This window comes from Herpailurus yagouaroundi, unplaced genomic scaffold, assembly GCF_014898765.1.
Source record: "Herpailurus yagouaroundi ecotype Mexico unplaced genomic scaffold, PumYag 163, whole genome shotgun sequence".
NCBI lineage: Eukaryota > Metazoa > Chordata > Mammalia > Carnivora > Felidae > Herpailurus > Herpailurus yagouaroundi.
Window position 1 is genome coordinate 62,482,911 of NW_024412404.1, and position 21,572 is coordinate 62,504,482.

The 21,572-nt window shown below is 49.9% G+C and overlaps 1 protein-coding gene across 4 annotated transcripts in view; it reads right to left on the reverse strand.

Annotated features, from left to right (window-relative positions):
* The window catches only part of CUNH10orf90 (chromosome unknown C10orf90 homolog), a 264,377-nt gene that overhangs the window by 218,242 nt on the left and 24,563 nt on the right, over positions 1-21,572 (reverse strand). Inside the window, exon 1 of one of the 4 annotated variants that reach the window (XM_040486766.1) lies at positions 1,847-3,358. The exons of 1 other annotated variant lie outside the window; for it this stretch is intronic. In XM_040486766.1, coding sequence (XP_040342700.1) covers positions 1,847-2,086 — 240 coding nt within the window. In that variant the 5' untranslated portion in view covers positions 2,087-3,358. Of the gene's footprint in view, positions 1-1,846; positions 3,359-21,572 lie in introns of those variants that run through there. 2 more of the 4 variants (XM_040486756.1, XM_040486757.1) reach the window with 2 other exon arrangements.

A 21,572-nucleotide genomic window follows, 5' to 3' on the forward strand; every position in this document is an offset into this window, starting at 1 on the left:
GCAAGAGAGAACGAATGGGTGACTGGGGCCAAGTCGGACAGGGCCCAGAGGCTGTTAATTGGGCTCTCTCATCAGTTCAGCTTGGAAATTGAGCAAGGAAGTTGACTTCTTCCTGGATCTCCTAAACTAAATGATACTGACATGCCCTAGTGGGAATAATATGAATAGTTCAATGGATGTGGAATATTTTAAATTGTGAAATGTTTGCTTCTAACAGAGCAGATCTCGGACGTAAGAAGGGCAGGAGGCATGGATCCTATGTTGGTTTTCAAACTTGGCCTGCCCTTGAACAAAGAGGGCCCTGTCCAGACCGCTTCCCAAATCATTCTAGCCACAGTGAGGACCACCCAGCTGAACAGCCTGCTGGTTGTGGGAAGGTCTCAGACTGAGTTTAAGGTCTCAGACTCCAGGTTACTCCCGAGCAGTGGGCCCACAACTTCCAACTGTTGGCTGTCCCTGGTAGTTGCAGGAGGGGAAGGCGGGGGTTGTTGGGGCCACAAAAAAGTGGTGGCTGTGACTGTCAGTATACTTAAAGCGTTCTACAATCTCCTGCAAAGATGTACTTTTCCACATTGTTACCTTCAGCGTTGCTATAGGAATAAATGAAGTTCTATGCATAAGAAAATAGGGACACAAGAGTTGCTCTTTGTCATTTACGGTTTAAACTAGAGCCAGGAACACTTCTGTGAAATGCATGAGGATATAATTCAACAAGTTTTCCTCTCTCTGGAGGACCGAAAAATAACCTCAATGAAAATTATACAATGATAAAATTCTGTCCCCATCCGATTAATTACTTGTGAATAATAATATCTCTGGTTTCTTTCAATTATATTCTAATTGCACACCTTTTGCTCTGGTTGATTGGGCGATGAACTAATGAACAACTATTACCGAATTTAATTAACACCATTATTTCTGTGGCCTTTATATCTCTGTTGTGAACATGGAAATTCACAATCCCAGGGCTGGAACTGGAAGAAGCCAGCCTTTCACCCTGCAGAACAGGTTCTCGCATTGCCCTGGAATAAGGAAGCCCAGGGTGGGGAACAAAAGATCAGGGGTATTTGCCAGCATTCATGGGCAGGCCTTCCTAACAGCATCAACATTCAGAAAGGCTACCGTTTGGTGAAACATTAGTAATTTGCATACTGCGTTTATCAAAAGAGGTAAGTAAGCTCTATAGGAGTCAATTACAATGGCATTCGTGATGTATTCCATGTACAATAAAGAGCTGTCAGATTTCATGCGTGTTTACTTTCTGACAAGATAACCGCTCGTGGCTTATACTAGCTTCGGAATGCAAATATGTCTCAGAGCGATGGGTCTGTCTCACTTTGACATTCTAAACTCCAAACTTCTCCTTTTTTTCCCCCCCCACAGAGTAGCTTCTGTTTGAAAATTCGATCTCACCCTGGGAAAAGAAAAGACCATTCTTACAGGCCTAGCTTAAATCATTGTATTTTAATTCGACGAAGGCAGGTCAAAAGATGTTTTTCTGCATAACACACAGAAAACAAACAGGAATCTGTTTTTAAAGACAGGAGATTACTAACTCACAGAAATGTACCGCAGTTTCTAGACGTGGATACAAATGGACTCGGTCACTATTAAATGTTGGCAAATGCGGATGTGTGTCCTGTGTAAATCACACTCATCCGATACGCGTCCCCCTTTCCCAAACTCAAAGAGATGACCGCCTCTTCTCCAGATTTGCTGGGGAACACTACAGACAGATGATGAATTTATTAGACCAGATACAGCACCTGCACTGTCTGCTGGGGAGCACCTCCAGGTCCTCCAAATTAGGTTGTGTGCCCACCTTCCCTCCCAGGTTCAGCCATACCTCATATCTGCCAGCTGTCTGCTCAGCTGTCTTCAGGCCTTGGTACATACGGATGACGCAAACTTTGGCTCTTCTCTGGGAGGGGAGCCACTTACTCTTCACAAAATCCATGACCATCACATGGTTTTTCAACTCTGTACTAAACGCTTTTATCTGGAAGGTCCGATGCACGGCCTCTTCCCCGTGGCGGGTGGCAAACCCCTTCTGATGACTTTCGGTAGGAATTCCAGAGTGCTGCATGATACCCGGAATCTTGTGACTTCAGCTGGCGAGCCTGGCAAACACAATTTTCTTTGTTTGATCCAGGTATCGAGAGCAGCAGGAGGAACTCGGGAAGGGCGCTCGCTGGGACCTCTCCCGGTGCTTCCAACTCCAGAGCTGGTTGTGCCCAGATCCCAGCTGCCAAGCGTGCGGGATGTGTATGTGGAAACCTTGAGGGTGACCTTTACGTGCCTTAAAAATACTCCGTCTGGCTGCTGTCCATCTGTCTCCGGTGCCTCTACCTGTGTTCTCAGGTCACTCAAAGTCGTCTCTGATTTCAAAGACCCATTTCTCTTTCCCGCTGGATTCAAGTTCTGCACGCAGAGCTCGCCGGTTACTGCGAGGTTCAATGTGTTCTCAGCGTCAGACCCCTCAAGTCCAGATGAATTATTTACAGGACCGTACAAAGGACCCAGGAGTGATCGCTGCTGCTTTTTAGAATTCCTGCCTTGTCTTACCGGGACCAAAAGGAACGAGTGCAGACTCCTGCCGACACAACGAGTGACCTCAGCCCTGGAGAAGACAAGAAACACGTCCCGGTGAAGAAGAGAGCCGGGCACAGAAGGAGCGACGGCTACAAGCAGGCATTGGAAGGCAGTGCTCTTGTTAGGAAGCACTGTGTCCCTGGGGAGGGGGGGGGTGGTGCACTAGCTTAGTGACGGCTCTGGTCCCAAGCCAACCACGCAAAGTCCCGTCACCACCCTGAGCCTCAGTCTCCGGTGAGGAAAATTGGGGTAATCGTACGTGCCACTCACAGGGATGCTGGGAGGCTCAGGTGGGCAAGATCGGGGGGACAGACAAGTGGGTCACAGAGTCACAAAGGCTTCATCTCCAAAGTGTGGTTGCGTGTTTTCCGCACAGTTCTCTCTGTACACAGAACGTAGTGAAGGTTTACACGATGCTGAGAATCACTGGCTCGTGAATCATTTGGCAGTGCAGGTGTACGATGCAGTCCTTTTCCATCTCACTTCATGTTTTGGGGCCACTTCTGTTAACGCAGTAATTCAGAGGTGAAAATTACAAGCCTCGGATCAAGCGTTGGGCCAGGAGAAAACTGATGACAAGCACGGTGGCCGTGCTCCATGCACAGCACCCTCCTCTGCAGGGGACTGACTCCCTCTTGGTTTTCAGCATAGATGCCCCTTGAACAACCCTCCAGCCCCACCTGAAAGCTGTGGGGGAGGCCGAATGAAGAAGTGACTCCAAATGCCTTTCCTGAGACAGAGCATCAGTCCCTGGCCCGGGACCACACCCCCTCCTGCTGCAGGCAGGGACTAGCACTTAGGCTGGGAATGCTAAACATCCACCTTTTGAGGCAATGGGAATGTGGAAGCCGAGAACGAAAGCAAAGAAGGAGAGGGAAAGACTTTAGAGATAATGGAGTCCAGCCTTCCCCTTTGAGTGTGAACATACCAGACCTGCAGACATTCACTATGATCCACACAGTGAAGTGGGGTTTACTGTGCCTTAAGCAGAACACTGCGGGTTCTCCCTGTGGTCCTCCCAGGGACATCGATAAGATCGTCCAGTCCCAACTGATGGCAGCGTGGTTCCCACACGAAGTGCCACCCGCCAAGATTCAAGCCTGAGAGTCATGCTGGACAGTCCCCAGTGAGTCACGCCATGGGGCTCCATCTTAGATTTGGAAGTTCCATGATAAAGACAGCCAGGGAAGAAGTTTGAGCAATAACGAAAGAAAACTAAACAAGGGCAGCAGGGAAGAGGGCATCTGCTTGGTTCTCTGGGGGCTGTGAAGGCCATTCCTAGGTCCAGACAGTCACCATTTGAACCTGCTCGTGCTGATGCCTATCTGCTCCACCCAGCCATTCTCTCAAGCCTGGAAGTAAGGAAGTGAGGAGGTGAGGAAGGAAGGAAGGGAAGGAAGGGAAGAAGGGGAGGAAGGGAAGGAAGGGAAGGATAAAAGGAAGGAAGGAAGGAAGGAAGGAAGGAAGGAAGGAAGGAAGGAAGGAAGGGAGGGAGGGAGGGAGGGAGGGGGGAGGGAGGGAGGGAGGGGGGGAGGGAGGGAGGGAGGAAGGAAGGGAAAGAGGGAGAGGGCAGGGGGGTGGAAAAAGGGGGAGGGAGGGAGGAGGGAGCGAGAAAGAGTCTTTCCTGGGAGCACAGCATTCCAAAGGACCCTATGTGATGCAGAGGCCACCGAACTGCCCATCTCGCGGCCTTGAGACCAGCAACGAGAGGTTTGCTGTCTTCCCTGGGTCCAGACTTGTCTGGCTCTACTGACAGCCGCTTGCCACAGCAACGTCCGCTCCCTGGGGCCGTAGAGACTCCCAAGATCTCCGAGGCCCGCGGTGGCTCTTACGTCCCCCAAGGCCACAGGCAGGATCTGGGCTTCAACCTGCCACTGACTGCAGCCACAAGAGAAAGCAGTAGTGTGACCTCGTGCAGGTCTCCGGAATTCCTGGCCCACAGCCCTGGCAGGAAGCCTCAGGACCGTCACATCCGATCCCTCCTTAGGCGGAGCAGGAAGCAGAGGCCCAGAGGGAAGGAAGAGCACGGCTGGGGGATGGGCCCCCAAACTAGCAATGGGATTACAGACAAGCCCCCTCCCAACAGCCTTCGGTCCCTTCGCCACCAAGCTTCCCGGCTGCTGTGGCTTCGCTGCAGGTGAGGGCCCGGGGATCCAGACTGTCTGTGGACAGAGCAGAGAGCCGCCCCCGGCCCGGGACGGGCCTCCCCAGGAAAGGTAGCGGGCGCTCTGCAGAGGGAGGCCTCCTCCCGTCTGAGCCTTGAGCAGGGTTGGGGGGCGGGGCTCACACCGCCCTGGAGCCTTGGAAGCAGCATTCCTCATCCTCACTGGGCCCCTCCCCGAAGTCGTTACCGCACTGCCCAGAACACGGTCTCTGTGTCAGAAGCCCGGCCCCCCCGCCCCCCCCCCCGCCGCCCCGGGTCAGTCGCAGCGCCAGCCCCACAACCTGGGGAGCACTGTACATCACCTCTGCCTCGGTGTCCCCATCTGTTTAGTGGAGTCACAACCGGCCCTTCCTCTTTGGGCTTCTGTGAAGACGGAAGGAGCTGGAACACACAAAGTGCTCGGGACAGCCTGGCGCTGGACGTGTGCTCGACAAATACCAGCCGTGATCGCTGCGAGAGGGCAAGTGCTTTCAAAGCAGCCAAGAGCCAGGCACCTTCTTTCACCCAGGCTCGGGGGAAACAGGACGCCAGCCGGACACGGGAAGACCCACATTCCAGGACTCGCTCCACCAGGCGGCCCCGATTCGCCCAAGCGGGGAAAGGAGAGAGCATCCCCGGGGCAGACCCGTGTGACAGCACCGCGCGGGGCAGTCGGAGGTGTGTGAACGCTGTGGAAAGTGTGCGTACTTGGAAGCCATTCAGATGCAAGTGTGTCGTGAAGGACGAAAAAACAGCGGAAGGAGGAAGTGCCAGGCACAGATGCACATGGAGCCCAAAGGACAGAGAGCCAGTCACATCTAGCATCACAAGAGAACGACATCCGACAGTGTGACGCCGTCTCACGTGCCCGTGTGGCCCAGAGACACCGGACACTTTGGTCTGCCCAGAGCCCCGCGCCACGAGCTCTCCCCCCAGCCCCCACCCCGCAGGAGCCGGCCCATCTAAGAACAGCGTGTGTCTGACCCCAGTTGACTCGCTCAGGGGTGTGCACCAGGCCAGACGGAGCCAGTCAGAGTCTGTCCTGGAGAGTCTTGGGTCCCGGAACCGAATAAGAGTGGTGGCTGAGGCCACAAGACGGCACGCATCAGCCACTGCTGGAGGAGACGGCAGGTGTCCAGATGGCTCTGGAGCCCTGGTTCCCGCCTACGGGTTCACTGAGAATCTCCAGTATCTTTTTGCTTTTTAAGTTTATTTATTTGCGAGTGAGACAGAGAGAGCACCAGCGGGGGAGGGGCGGAGAGGGAGGGAGAGACAGAGAATCCCAAGCAGGCTCCGCACCGCCAGCGCGGGGCCCTACGTGGGGCTCGAACTCATGCAACTGTGAGACCATGACCAGAGCGGAAACCCAAGAGTCGACTTTAACCAGCTGGGCCGCCCAGGCGCCCTGAGACTCTAGTACCACTGCACTACCTTCTCCGTTAGGCTTAAGCTATTCGAAGTGAGTTTCTGTCACTTGCAACCAACAGAGTTTGGGTTAAGTCTCGGAAGTTAATTCATTTATTAAACAAACGCATGCGATGTGCTCGCATGTGCCAGGCTCCAGACACAGGCACACAAAACGAACGCTGCTGTTTCGAGGAGCTTGCTGCTCGGCACCCAGACAGACACCTCCGCAAGCAGTTCCTCGTGGCCCCGTGAGCGCTTGCCAGGAGGGGAGGTTTGCACCACGCTGATGGAGACCCAGAGAAGCCCTCCCATAGGGAAAGATACGGCACGAAGTCTTGAAGGAGCAGGGATGTACCGCTAAACCCCCGTGGCTGGCCTTACGTGGGCCAAAGTCAACTGCAGGACATCACTTTTCACTTTTAGTTCATACATTTTGTCATAAAGCACATGGCCAAAAATGGGGAAGCACTAACTGAAACCATATTTACTGCAAATAATCCCCCCGCTCTGGAAAAATGACTTTCTGAGTCTTTAGCTGTGTTTTTTTTTTTTTTTCCTCAACCAAATAACTCAGTCAACTATAAAAGTTAGATCTCTGACCTTATTAATGTCCTGCAGAAATTCTATTTAATTTCCCTAAATTGGTCCCTGGGGTGACTGACTAAAACTGAAACATTGTTAGCAATTGCTATCCAATGACACCAAATCAACATAAACGAGCCTTGAATGTGTTTAGTGTTGAAATATATGTGAAATTAATCTCTTATTTCTCCCTTGCCCCTGATACAGCATATGCAGGGCTGCAGAGGATGTGCAGTGAAGTATTTAAATAATGAATTATTCAAAAAGAAAAGGAGCTGCAGGTACCTGATGCCAGAAATTCATGCCTGTGAATTCTTAATCTGTTCTCCAATGGGATTAGCATTTACGACTATGAAAGATGTCCTAATTATGCAGTTTCAGAGTTGATTTTCTGCAGGGCCTGCGCAGATCTAAAAAGCATTAGGCAACAATAAAAACAGATGACTATGAATTTCTGAATTCATAATTTGGTTTCCCTTTTGGGGGAAATGGCATTTTTATTTATGGGTGCTTCACTCATCAGGTGGGAGCTGAAGTTTTCTCTCTTCTCAAAGGCGCCGCGCCTGCTCTAAGCGCATCTAAACCACCGTCTTTTCAAAACGGATGTGCGCAATTCACAGGGCTGCCGTACATATGGCTGATGCAGGGTATGTCTCCTCTGACTTCCCATCCGCTGGGTTCTAGGACAAAACAGAAGGTCTGAGAACAGCTGATCATGGGATCTTGCGCCTTTTAACCCTGTTAGGAAGGGACGGCACGTTGGCTTGACGAATGTCATCCCCTTGCCACATCACTCAGCTGGCTGGGCTGGTCACAGCACTGCGGATAGCGGTGGAAAAAGTGTACTCATCTCAGTGATCAGTGATCGGTGACCGATAAATATTTGCTCAATGGATGAATGAAATGACAAGGTGCCAGCTACCTTTTCTTATATGCATCCCTTTTCCTTGGCCATAAATGGAAGACATTTTTTTTTCTTCTTCTGTAGACGATGCTGGAAACCGCGGTAATTCGATAGGTCTGCCAGCTTTCCGAGGTACGGTGGCAAAACCAGGGAGGAAACTGGAGCAGTGGCCCAAACCATATTGCCAGTTCCCCCACAAGGCTCGCCTCCTCCCCCTTCGGCAAGCGATCGGTAATCATTCACTTGGTTCAGCTCTGCGGCAACTGCCCTGATTACGCATTCAAAGCCACTTCTAAAACCAAAGCAACCCACCTTCAGGGAGAAATCATATATCCCTCCCTCAAGCTCACTGAAAGGGGTACATTATTTGAGGACAATGAATGGCACTGTCACGTTTTGTCTCCGATGTCTGAGCAGATTTTGAATAAAGGAAATCAATGACTTTGCTGGAAACTATGCTTGATTTCAAAGCGATATTTTGGCAAGCAAGAGTGGGGGTGAAGATTATGGTTGAGATTTTAAGGAAGCAGCAAACTCAATTTGCTATTTACATCCTGGGGCGATTTTACCCAAAAGGAAAACCTGGAGTGTTGGCCACCTGTCACTGCCCTCCCACGAGAAATGGAAGCCAGCTGGGGCTGTGGGCAGCAAATGGCCGAGTCTTCGGCTGTGACCTGAGCGTAGACACTCGACTTTCTCCATGGGTACTAGTTGCCAGTGCACTCGCTGTTATTCTTGGCCATGTTTCTTTCCTTGCATGAGTTAATTTTTCAGTGAATGTGTTGAACAAATTCTTGAAATGCAGTATTTATCAGTAAAATCCCCAAGCCCCAGAGGAAACCACAGGACTAACACCCACCGGTAGTACAGTTTTGGCCAAACCCCCAGATTTGCCCAGATCCCTCCCTGCCACTGGGGCAGCGGGTAAGTGGCTGCTTGGGTGGCATCCAGGCTCTCACCCTTAATGGAGAGTGGCAGGCACCTGTGGGCACGAGGCCTCAGTTGGCACTCGTTGAAAGAGAACGGCCTTCTACCTGCACACCCACCTGTCAGTCAGGCTCATGTCCTGTGCTAGGCAGTCCTGTCCTGGGCAGAGGAGGGGCTCTCTTTGAGCCCCCGGAGAATCCACTCACTTGGGACCAAGGTGGTTCCCTGCCTGCATTATGGAGGGAATACATGTGGCCAGCTGGGTCATCCTCAAACACCAAGACCAACAACCAGGAGGGGCAGGTTACGGATTTCCCCAAACATTATAAAAATTGGTTCTATCTAAATGATAGTTTGTGCATGCGTGTGCACGCATGCACACACGCAGACGAAGATGTGTACTATTCCGTGTGTTTTCTAAAAATAAAATAGGCCCAGTACAATTTACCTTTTAGGTCATTTCATATAAATAGAAGAATTTTCTAGCCACCTCACCTGTCAATAAATGCATATGAGGTCAGCAAACTACGGCCTGGGAGCCAAATGTGGCCCACAGCCAGCAGGTCCGCCATGGCCAATGGTGGTTGGGGGCTGGCAGATCCCTCACTTCACAAGGCTCCATCTGCAGGGCCCACGATGGAACATTCCATGCCAGCGGCGGCCGGCCTCATAGTGTCCTGGCCCGGCCTTTCCACCTTCCCAGTTTCATTCGCTCCGGTGCCCGGGGTTCACTTTCTAGGTCAGCTGCTACCGCGAGTGGTTTCTCAAATTCTGCTCTCAGGAGAACCGAGGCTGAGCCCAATTCCAGCCCCGCTGTGGTACCCCCTCACGATTGCTCTTCATCGAGTTCCAGTTCCTCCCTTGACGTTGAACGCTAATGCCCCAGACGCTTTGGTGGTGCCCATTCTGCTGTCAACGTGTAAGTATCAGAATCTCCACTAGGTCCTTCCAAGGTCCGGCTCAGTGCCTTGCTCATTACACAATCCCAATAAATGTTTGCTGCGTCCAAGAGCAAAATCACAAATGCAGCCACATATAGGACTAAGAACTAAAGCCTATGTATCAGGATCCTGCCAAGGGCCACGAATCAACCCAGGACGTTGAGTTAAGCACCATTTAAAGCAGCTGGTGTGACTCAGAAGTCAAGGAACTCTTTCCATGGACCCACCTGAGGGTCTGTGTCACTCTCCTGGAGGCATCCCAGTGAAGGACTGTCAAAGACTCGGGCAGATTACAAAGAGGCTAAATGCCATGCTATAGGCTTTCCTCTGATTCCAACCTGTCTTCAAGGGCACATAAGCCTGATGAAGTTTCACAGGTGTTATGTTTAAACACATGCCAAAGGAGTATAAGGCTATCTTCTGTTGTATTCAAAAGCAGGTGAAGGGAAAGGGTGAATATAGACCAAGCAGCATTTGCCCCAGTGGGCATCACTGTGGGCCATCAGCCAAAAAAAAATGGGCTTGTGGGGCACCTGGGTGGCCCATCCAGTTGAGCATCTGACTCTTGGTTTCGGCTCTGGTCATGATCTCACAGTTTGTGGGTTCAAGTCCCGCGAAGCCTGCTTGGGATTCTCTCTCGCTCGCTCGCTCTCTCTCTGCCCCTCCCTGGTGTGCTCTCTTTCTGTCTCTCTCTCTCAAATAAATAAATAAACCTAAAAAAAATGGGCTTCCTCATGGTGAGCTCCTCTCCCCCACCATTTCTCCAAAGCCTGCAAGCCCAGGTGCCTCGAGCTTTTTCGAGGCTCACCCCTACTAGAAGGTGGGCACAGAAAGTGTCTGTTGAATGAATGATGCTCCCCCGTTACAGCAGTCTCCTCGTTGGGGCAACAGGTTTCTATTAAGAGGTTTGGATACGACTCGGCAAAGCGCACACCTCTTCGGTAGAGGATTCCATTTCTGTGTTGTCTTTGAAAGGATCTCACTGCGAGGATGCCCACAAGTCATCTCCTCAAGTGTGAGTCATCTCCTCAAGTGTGATCTCTCTCTCTCTCTCTCTCTCTCTCTCTCTCTCTCTCTCTCTCAGTCTCTCTCGATCACCTGGTGGGCCAAACTCCCCCAGCCACTGCCAGCAACTGTCTGCGAGGCCTCCAGAGAGGCCGCCGCACCCAAAGAGCACAAAAGGATTGTGGCCCCCACCTCAACAGGAGAGTGAAACCAGCCGGACGAGTCTGTCCAGGATCTGCGTATGGCACACACTATCCACCTTCCCGACTTCTGTGCCCAGACACCCCGCCATGGGCGAAGCCACCTGCCTGTGCAGATGTGCTCTCTCCCCCCCCCCTCCCCGGCAGCCCCCCCAGGTTCTCAGCCCTGTGGCTGCTCATTCTTAGCCGCTCTGCCCGGCCCGTGTCCCCAGCCAGCCGCTTCACCGAGGGGAAACAGACCTCGGATTCCATTTCTCCTCCCTGAGGGCTGACCACAAAGTGCACCCTCTCAGGTTTCCCGCACACTTTCTCTCCCTCGGCTTTGGTTTCCTCCGCATTTGCTAAGGTTTCTCTGGGTTCCTCACCCTGCAGTTAAAATTCGAATCGGATAACAGCCCTATTTTTAAGCAAAGGAAAGAGCCTTCTGTTGGGGAACCAAAGTGAACAAGGAATACAGGGCCTGACCAGTCCGGTGCCCTCTTTGAAAGGAAGAAAATAAAAATTCCGAGAGTTTTTTTTTTTTAACGTGAAGAATTCATCCCGTCTGCCCACTGAAAGAGCTAAAATAGTTTTAGAAGTTATAGACGGAGGCCTCTGACAAAGGGACACTCTCGGTGTCTGAGCTGGAAAATGAGTAATTTGGCGTCCAAGACCGGGTCCCTCTGGGCAGCCGTTGGTCGAGCTTCCTGTTGACCACGGAGCCCAGACTCTCCCGCTCCTGCCCCTGTCTTGTTCCTGCTGAAGCCGACACAGCTCACCCCCTCGAGCCCACCGGATTCTCAGCGAGGCCTTTCTTGCTCGTGCATTTGCTCCATAGACACTTTCTGAGCACTCCATGTCCAGACGACAGGTACAGTTCCAGGCGGTAGGAATACAAAGTTAAGTAAACACAGATTCTTGATTTGCACACTGTAGGCGGGAAGGTAAATGGTGCAGCCACTGTGGAAAACAACATGGTGGGTCCTCAAAAGATAAAGCACGCAGTTACCCTGTGATCCCAAGAGCAATTCCACGTCCGGGTATGTATCTAAAAGAACTGAAAGCAGGATCTTGAAGACATCGTACACAACGTTCACAGCAGCAGCATCCGCAAGAGCCAAAAAGCAGAAATAACCCAAGTGTACTGTAGTGGATGAAGAAATAAAACGTGGGTGGAGTATTACCCAGCTACGAAAAGGAATGAGGTTCTGACATGTGCTTCCGTATGGATGAATCGTGAGGACATTATGCCAAATGGAGTAAGGCTGACACACTATGAAAGATACGCTATAATTCCACTCATCTGAGGTACCTGCAGTGGTCAAATTCATAGAGACGGAAAGTAGAGTGGAGCAGAATGGAGCTGGGGAAGGTGGGGGAGGGGAGTTATTACTAACAGGGAGTTTCAGTTTTGCAAGATGAGAGAAGGGCTCTGGAGATGGATGGACAATGACGGCCGTACCACGATGGGAACATACTTACGGCTGCTGGTCAGTACACCTGAAAAGGGTGCAAATTGTAAGTCTGATACTATGTGTATCGTACCACAATTAAAAATAATTAAAAAGGGGCCCCTGGGTGGCTCAGTCAGTTAAGCATCTGACTCCCGATTGCAGCTGAGGTCACGATTTCACCGTCTACGGGATCGAGCCCCACGTGGGGCTCTGCACGGACAGCGCAGAGCCTGCTTGGGATTCTCCTTCCCTCACTTTCTGCCCTCCCCGTTCATGCTCTCTCTCTAAATAAATAAATAAACGTTAAAAAAAATATTTTAAAAAATACTTTTTTAAAAACGTTTTTTAAATGTGGTCCCTGCTCTCAAGGCTCTTAACATCTGCTGGTTCTGGGACGGTGGTCTCCAAAGCTGGTCTAGGCATTTGCACAGATATTCTGTTGTCCACAGGGGAGGGGAGGTAGCAGGTGAGATTGCAACTTGATGTGTGCTGACTTTTGTCTCATCTTTTAAAATATCTTTATAGAACTCATTCTATAAAAAACTATATTAGTACAATATAGTTCACAGTCACAGTTTATAGATAAAAACTGGGCCTATCTGGAATGCCCTAAAAATTCCTTACTGGTGAGGATGATTGACTGGACGCTGTCTGGAACCCCCTGTCTTATTTAAAAAAAAATTTTTTTTCAACGTTTTTATTTATTTTTGGGACAGAGAGAGACAGAGCATGAACGGGGGAGGGGCAGAGAGAGAGGGAGACACAGAATCGGAAACAGGCTCCAGGCTCCGAGCCATCAGCCCAGAGCCTGACGCGGGGCTCGAACTCACGGACCGCGAGATCGTGACCTGGCTGAAGCCGGACGCTTAACCGACTGCGCCACCCAGGCGCCCCAGGAACCCCCTGTCTTAAAAGATGGGCCTGGGGAGCCTGGGTGGCTCTGTCAGGTGAGCATCTGACTCTTGATTTCAGCTCAGGTCATGATCCCAGGGTGGTGGGAGCGAGCCCTGTGTTGGATTCCGCGCCGAGCATGCAGCCTGCTTGGGATTCTCTGTCCCCTGCTCTCTCTGCCCCTCTCCCCCCACTCTCGCTCTCTCTACAAACAAATGAATAATTAACTCATTGAGAAATAGGCCCTTGCACCTCAGCAGGGGGCAGGTAGACCCTTCCCATAATTGGAATTGTTTCTTCCTCAGGGCGGGGTAAGGGTGGTAAGCAGGGTAAGAGTGTCATAATCCAAGTTCTGACGACAACCACAAGTGGCAGTGGGATGTGGCCCCCGCTCACCAGGCCACCAAACCCAATTGAAAAGGGCAGTCAAGGTTTCAGCGCAGTGACCCTCTTCTCCCTTTTCTCCAGGGGAGTCCCGGAGAGTTCGTGCACTGTTCTTTCTGGGGGCTTCTTCTGCTGCTCCTGGGACTGTCACCCTGCAAGACTGTGGGCAGCTGAGCCTGGGAGACCCGTTGCTACATCACCGCCAGCTCTGTCCCTGGGGCCAAGCTCTCCCATTTGCCCCAAGGTGATGGGGTGCGCTCTCAAGCGACCAGGATCAAAGCCTGCCTTAGGTGTTCCGCTGTGGTTGGTCTTCTTACGGCCCCTACTCTCAGGGAACGTGCACCATGCTCCTCTGGGACCAGGGGGATGGCACTCCCTGGGGCTGCCTTCAAAACGTGCCTCCTGCCAGCCCCAACAGCATCTTAGACCCAGCCACTGACCATTTCCTGTCTTGGGTAAATCCTAGGTCCACCCTGAAGGCAGAATTTTCTGAGACTTTCAAGAAAGATGCTCATCCCTGATCTGGGCATGCCCGGAGACACTTGTTCCCGGTGCATGGAACAGGAGGGGGACATGAAGTTTGGAACTTCTAGTGCCTTCTCTCCCCTGGGGTCAAAGCTGACAGCAAGGGAGCCGTTGTAGACACACAGAGAGCGATCAGATCTGGACGACGGGGAGCAGCCAAATGAAAGTATCCCTGACGACCACCACACTCTGGACTTGCCAGGCCCATAGGCAGACACTGTTTAACCTCAGCCTGAATTCACGACTGCCACCCAAAAGCATTCTAATTAAGTGATCTTTGATTTGGTCCTATCTCATTTTTATTGCTGGCTTTCATAGACCAGGGGACTCTTCTTGGACGTTACTCTGCCTGTTACCACTTCCAGTAAGCAACAGTGGGGCAGGGAGAGAGACGTCGGCTTGGGTGCCCCACCATCTCTCAGGAGACACCCTTGGTCGTGCGGTCATTGCTGGCCTTCTGATTCCACCACCATTTCTCCCCACACACGGACCCAAGCCCAGCCGCAAAAGACAACAGGAGGGAGGGACAAACAGGACCCTGTGTATTTACTTGGTGCGGAGGTAGGGCGGATCACCATGACTTCAAGCGTCTCTATTTCTGTCACTCAGTTCCCCCACAGCTGTCTCATTTTCTTCCTATCTCACTTGTCTGTCTATTAGGGGACACAGGGACATTTTTATGTTTTCTTATATCTCAGCCAATTGTGTTCACAGGACGCTTCCTACCCTGTGATCTTTAATCTGATTAATAGGCTTAAGCCCCATTTTTATGTTATCTTGTCTTGTCCTGCCTCTGTTCTATCAATCACATCACTGTGTAGAAAGCAACCAAACTAACACAATAGAAGCTTATTCTTCTTACCCAACTCGTTTATCCTGGTCTCATTCGTCTTGCTGTTCTCTTTCACCTGACTTCTTTCAGGGATTACATGAACACTCACATGTGTTAAATTAGAAAAGTCTACAACCTCGTAAGAGGGAGTTACGTTTGCACAAAATACTGCCACCTGACAGCCCCACAAGCCACTGTAGATAAGGCAGGGCTTCCGCGTGAAAGTCAAGGGCAATGAGGAGGGCACCTGTTGGGATGAGCACTGCGTGTTGTACGGAAACCAACTTGACCATAAACAATATTTAATATAAAAAAAAGAAAAAAAGAAATTCAAGGCTACCGTGCCATACACAGCAGATGTCCTTCCAAGAAAACTCACTGTGCACCAAGAATACTGTACCAATCTTTTTTTAAACAAACTGGTGATGAGTTCTTTTCTACAGTTACGACTGTTTATGGTAATGCTAATTACTTGCAAAGTTTGTTCCAAGTTTGTCCTTGCAACGTTCTCTCAAGAAGGTTCTAGCCAATGGATAATTTCTCTCTCTAAAGAGAGCTCTTTAAATCACATGACCCTACTGTCCACAGATGATGGGGTAAGGGGTGGAGCCTCGATTCAAGCTTAGCCAATCAGATTGCCTCAGAGAAGCTTAATGATCAAAGACAAGGAGACAGAGCCAAGTGGACAGGAGTGATAACACTGAGGGCCGCCATTTTGGATGAGACACAACCATGGGCATGGGGATGACCAGAGAAGTAGGGATGCACAGAGCATAACAAAGCAGACTGGCAGCAAAGATGAAAGGGGAGAAAAAGATGCCAGGACACCCTACTCAGGCTTGCCTGTCCTTACTTAGGATCCAAGGAATACACTTTTATTCTAACCATAAATCCCACTTTTTTGCTCTTTCACAAGTAGACGCTTGTACCTTGCAGTCAGGCAATCACACTGGCTAGGATGCAGCACGAACATCTGGGGGCCTCTCATCAACCCCTCTTTCTCAACACCAGGGGTTTCTCCCAGGCAGTTGGCTTCACACACTCTGCCTTCTTTTTTCTTTCTTTCTAATTTACCAACTGTTCATGAATGGCCTCTGGAGAGGGCTTCAGGGACACACTGCCAATTATCTTCCAAGAAGAAGCCCAAGTCCTCATGATGGGAACTTCCAAGGCTTAGTGCACTCATGCTTTGGTTATAACTAATAGAATTTTCAAGTTGAAAGGAACTGTATATTAAAGAACCATATGGCCCAAATTTGCAAGATAATCCAGATTCCAAATATTCTGTTCAACGTTCAGCCAACCTATTCTTATTTTAGAAAATGTTCTCCTTCCTTCTTCTGTTGGAGTCAGAGAATAAGTATGGCCCCAGTAGCCAATCTCAAGGAGTCACAGTCTAGTGGAAGGTTAAAAACGCAGTGTGTTAGGATTCCTTGGGGCTGCAAATGGCACAAACCTCCCCCTACCCTCCTACACCAGGCTGGACAAAGTGAGAAACCCAATGGCTCAAGGAATCCTAGGATAGATTAAAAAAATCAAACTGCCAGAAGGATAAGGATTTATTAGAAATCAGGAACAAATGGATCCTCAGCATGGACTCTCCTACTGCCTGCCTACTTATCAATAAAGCAGAAGGATAACATCTCTCATAAAGGACTGGGACAAAAGATTAAATTTTAAATATGTCAGAAAAATGCCTAGAACAAGGTAAGAAAGTTGGGGCACCCGGGTGGCTCAGTCAGTTGAGCGTCCGACTCTTGACTTCAGCTGAAGTCATGACCTCAGTTCGTGAGTTCAAGCCCCGCATTGTGGAGCCTGCTTGGGATTCTCTCTCTCTCCCTCTCTCTGCCCCCCCCCCCACTCTTGCTCTCTGTTTCTCTCTCTAAATTAAAAAATAAAAACTTTAAAAAAAAGAACAATGTCAAGAAGGAGCTCAATCAATTTCCCTATTTCCCCTTACAGATGTCTCATGGCAATTACGAAACAGTGGGGACCAAAATGGAGGAAAGCCCACCAACATACAGCTTGTTACCTGACATGCCTTGGATGGGGTGTAATGGAAAATGGAAGACCGAGGGAAACAGGGGGAAGCAAACAGAGATAAAGCGGCTTTTGAACGACAGGGGAGAATCTCCCAGGCATCTCCGAGTCCAAGACATATACTCTTTTCTCAGCAAACCAGAGAATTCTCCCCCTCCCAGGACAGTTGCAGAAATTATCTTGAAGAAAGTGTTCTCACTAAGGAAGTCACACCTCCTAATTTTCCAGCAAACACACAGATACATAAAGTGTTAACATGGAACATCTAAAGATAGAAAAATAAAAACATAATGCGCATGGAACTGATTCAGAAGATCTCTGTAGATTCAAGGATGAATTCGGACTCACTCAGAGAAACTGATACCTCTCTGGAATTCGCATGTAACTATTGATTTTAAAAATAAGTGGGCATTCTCAAATCAACTGGCATGGATGGATGCTGATTAGATTTAAAGTACAAAACCTCAAGGAGACAACAGAAGATACAAATGGACCCCCAGATGGAACTGCCCTCGCCCTGCTAGTTAAGGCTGTAGCAAGACCACGCTGAGGAGAGATCCAAAGGAAATAATCTGAAATGAGGAAAAAGAGTTATATTTTCAAGGGAAAAAGTACTAACGATGACATGAAAAAAGAAACAACTGGGATGTCTAAGTAAAAACAACCAAATTGTAAATCATATACCAACACCATACACACACACAGAAAACCATACGAAGGGAATACGATAAAATATTAACCGTGGTCTGCTTGTGACCACTGTTCTTACTACTTTTCTTTTCAGCAACAAATACGCAGTGTTCTTCAGTAAAGCCAATTTTAGGAAAATTTTTCAAAATAACTTCTGTTATTGAAGAGAGGTACCTCAAAGATCGAACTGAAGTTTGAAGAAGAATAGCCAGAGCAGAAGTTGGACGGTGTCAGGCCAATGGTGTGGCTGACACTCACCGGGCGTAACGGTGTGTCCGGCACCACGCAGAGAACTTAATGCAGAGTAGTTGCTCACAACCAACCCAGCTGGACACCACAGTCCACCCCCTGCCCCCAACCTTGACAGCAAGGTACAGTGAGTCAAGAAAGAGAACGACACGTTCACGGTCACTCGCCAGGGCAGGGGCCCAGCCCGGAGGCAGACTGGAGTCTGACTCTGAGCCCACCCTGTAAACCTCTAGGGAGGCAGGCCACCTCATCAAAGCCCCTGCTCTTCAGATAAGACGCTCCACGAAAGCTGACACAGAAGTTGCTCATGTAGTTTTCATAAGGGTCCTGCCCGAGGTGTAGAAACCAGGTCTCAAAAGAAGGCACGCAACTAGACCACAACCACACAGCTGGTAGGAGGCACAGGGCAGAGGCAGCCCTGCTTTCCTGACACCACAGTCACACCCCTCAGCGCCGGGAGGGCTGGGACCCCAGCTCTGCTCTTCTCACCTCTGGTCTGGGTTTTTCCAGGAAATTGAATAGTACATTCAACAGGTGTTCATGAAGTACTTCCTGAGGCTCAGAGACAATGTCCCTCCCTCAGGGAACACACATCCCACTGGGATGTGGGCATGTGTATGCTCACAACCTGTGACAATGACTACAATGGTGGTAGGTGTAAGATTCAGAATCTCCCGTGGAAGAGCCAGGGGGATTGTCTGCTACAGGCCTGCACGTGGAGATTAATTCCCCTGTTGAATTGAGGCCAGTCACTCTTGACTCTGGGACTGGGGCACCGGTGAGAGATTCAGCTGAACACAGAATCCAGAGGTGTGTCCTACCTTATCTACCTCCTATCATCCCCTGAAATCTGGTTAGCAGCTGTTGATGTGAAGTTCTCTCATCAGTAAATGCATTATAGGCTGCATGTCATGTCCAATGCTAAGCCGGGCACAAGCTGGGGAGCCAACCTTTCTGCTAATGGTCAAACTCCCCTGATGTTGCTGAACCTGGCATCATAGAAGGGCCCACCACAGCCATCGTTCAGGCTATGGAGTCAGATCGACTGACGGCCCACAGTGAGCTGCCGCGGGCAGGCAGAGAGGAAAGAACAATCCAAAGAGGGAGCTGAGCCCTGACTCCAAATTCTGTCCATAATTGGATTCTCTCCCCTCCCTGTATCTTGTCCCCTCTTTTCCGCAGTCGGTGGTCCTGAATACTAGACTCACTGAATTTTATAACTGGAATTAGCCTTAGTGCTGGCTGCCTCCAAGAAAAGGCCAAAGCACAAAGGAGCTAAGCAACTCGCTCAAGGTCACATCGCCAACTAATGATGCCCTTTCTCTTTATGATAAATGGAAGCCATTAGGGATCATCTTAAATACAAGTTAAAGGCTCCACCCTGAAGATTAATTCCAGGAGCAGAAGCAGAAACTGGCTAAAACTGGCTAAATCAGCAGCTTATGGAAGCCTGTCACTAGGGACACCCGGAGATCAAAGAAGGATTTGTTTTCTCCTTCTCTCCCCTCCCTACCCTTTCTGGGATGGGTGCCTTTCCCCCTGCACAACTCTAATGGGGTTTCCCGGACACACAGAGAAAAGTCAAGTAAGGAAATTCAGACCTCTGACTTGAAGGGATAAGGGTAAATTGTGTGGTCTGCAAAGCCAGAAGTCAGGGCCCTCTGGCTCTAGACCAGTACTGTCACGTGCTCAGTGGAGCTGAACACCTGGGGCCTCGGTTTCTCTTTCAGTAAAACAGGGGCACTCTTTGCCTTACTCGCCTTAGACAGTAGCAGTTAAAGCAAAACTGCTCTGACACTTGTTACAACAGCAAGGAAGACTTTGTTCAAGGCTACCGCAATAGAAGAGATCAAGTTCACCTCCAAGTACAACAAGGACAAGTGGAGGATTACAGTGACGGAGCAGAGAGAGGGGCTCAGTGGATGGAAACTTCCTAAGGCAAGACCTCAAGAGTCTGGGGGATTCTTGCCAAAGGCAGCCCAAGGTGATCAGATACCAAGGGGTGGGAGATTCTTGCTAAGATGGGCTGGGCAGGCCAAAGATAGGGAAGGGGCCAAGGCAAGACCTAGAGGAAAGGAGGCATCAGAGGAGCTTGAAGGGAGGCCAAGGAGAGTGTTTTCAAGCCACAAGAATCAAACGAGACACCATAACCTACGCATTTGGGAACCGTAAAGAATGATTCGCACCACTTTATGTGTCTACGCTTTATAGTCATTTGCTATAAGACTTATTTAGGAAAAACTTGTGTTTAATAGATGATAAAAAAAAAAAAACACAGTTGGCATTGGAAGTCTACTCAAACAAAGCACATAATCTTTAGGCTTCAGAAACCCTGAGAAACTAAAAAAAAAAAAAAAAAATTCACACAAAAGTCACCACCTGGCTACTCTTTGGTCACCATCAGCATAGGTAATGGCCAAGTAGCCAGTGAGTCACGGGGGGCGGGGGGCTGTTCTACCAGGCGTCTGAGGGATGGGCCCAGCCAGGCACCTGTAAGACTCCTGGATGGCCCTAAGACCCCTGTACAGTTGGGATGTGGCTCACAGTTCAGTCCAGGGAGGGCCATGCTGGTCAATCCTGTACTTCTAGCCCAGGAGAAAACACAAGCAGAAATAACTCTGAGAGGAACTTGTTCATTGTAAATCAAGTCTTTCTGGTCATTTTAAAGACTGCCAGGATTGGGGGAGGGGACTTCAAATTGCTCCACAGATTTGAAAATGTCAGTAGGCAAGATGTTTGGATGGCTTCTTCCGCAATGCGCAATTTACATGGACTTGCACCTATCCAGGAAGCCTTGGTATGTCCCCAGAAGTACAGCAGCAGATGAACTTGGGAGGGCCCAGAACCAAGGACCCGGCGAAGCAAATTAAATCTGACCAAGGGCAGACCAGTGGAGGCAACATTCCAATACAACCCAACATAGACCGCGCGGATGTGAGTGTGGGCCACAGCTGAGCCCTGGGCCATTCTTCCTCTGCCCAGTAAACCACATGGTTTCTTCCCTCCAAGGCTTCTAGCTTATGCTTCCTCAAACATGAACGCCTGGTAGAAACAGAGCTGCCTGTCGGTACGTCACTGGGGAATGAAACATCATCACGGACTCTGGACGCACTACCTCGCATTGCAAATTACCTTTACAAACACATGAGGTAGAAAGTAAGGCGTTAACCCTAAACGAAGCCCTCAGTGATTCCCAAACTCAGCGCTTGCTCTCTCTCACTCAAGCCTCTGATTCTGCAAAGCTCTCTTTAAACGCATTTTATTCGTTTTGTTCTGCGGCCATTTTGGTCCCACCTGCCGTATTCTACCACCTCCCTTGAGGACCTTTTGAGACCTTTTGAGTCAATCAAGGCATAGGTTCTACTGACCTTGGACACAGCCTCACAATCCCCAATGGCGTCCCCAGGCAGACACAGCTGGTGGGCCAGAAATGGGAAGTTTAAATCATTTAAATGGGAAGTTAAATCTATTTGTTGCCATTCCGAGTCTAGACAGAAGGGCAGAAAACACTCTTATTCACCCTGGTTTCTCCCTCCTGTGCTGAGTGAATGTTTCAGCACTTAATTTCCCTGCGTTCACCTTTTGTTCTCACCCACACTCAAATAAAGTGAGAAGCCGAACCCTCTCACCCAAAGCAAATGGAGGTTGGAGATGCCCCAATCCTGTGCCCTAACCTTTCAGAGAAGAGAGAACGTAGATGTCGAGGGGCCCACATGCCGCGTACCTTTTTCTCACTCCATCCCCGCATGACCCGAGCAACTGCTCTCAAGAGGGTGTGGATATCACACCAGCCACTCCAATCAACCCGTCAAGTGTGGTCAGCCTTT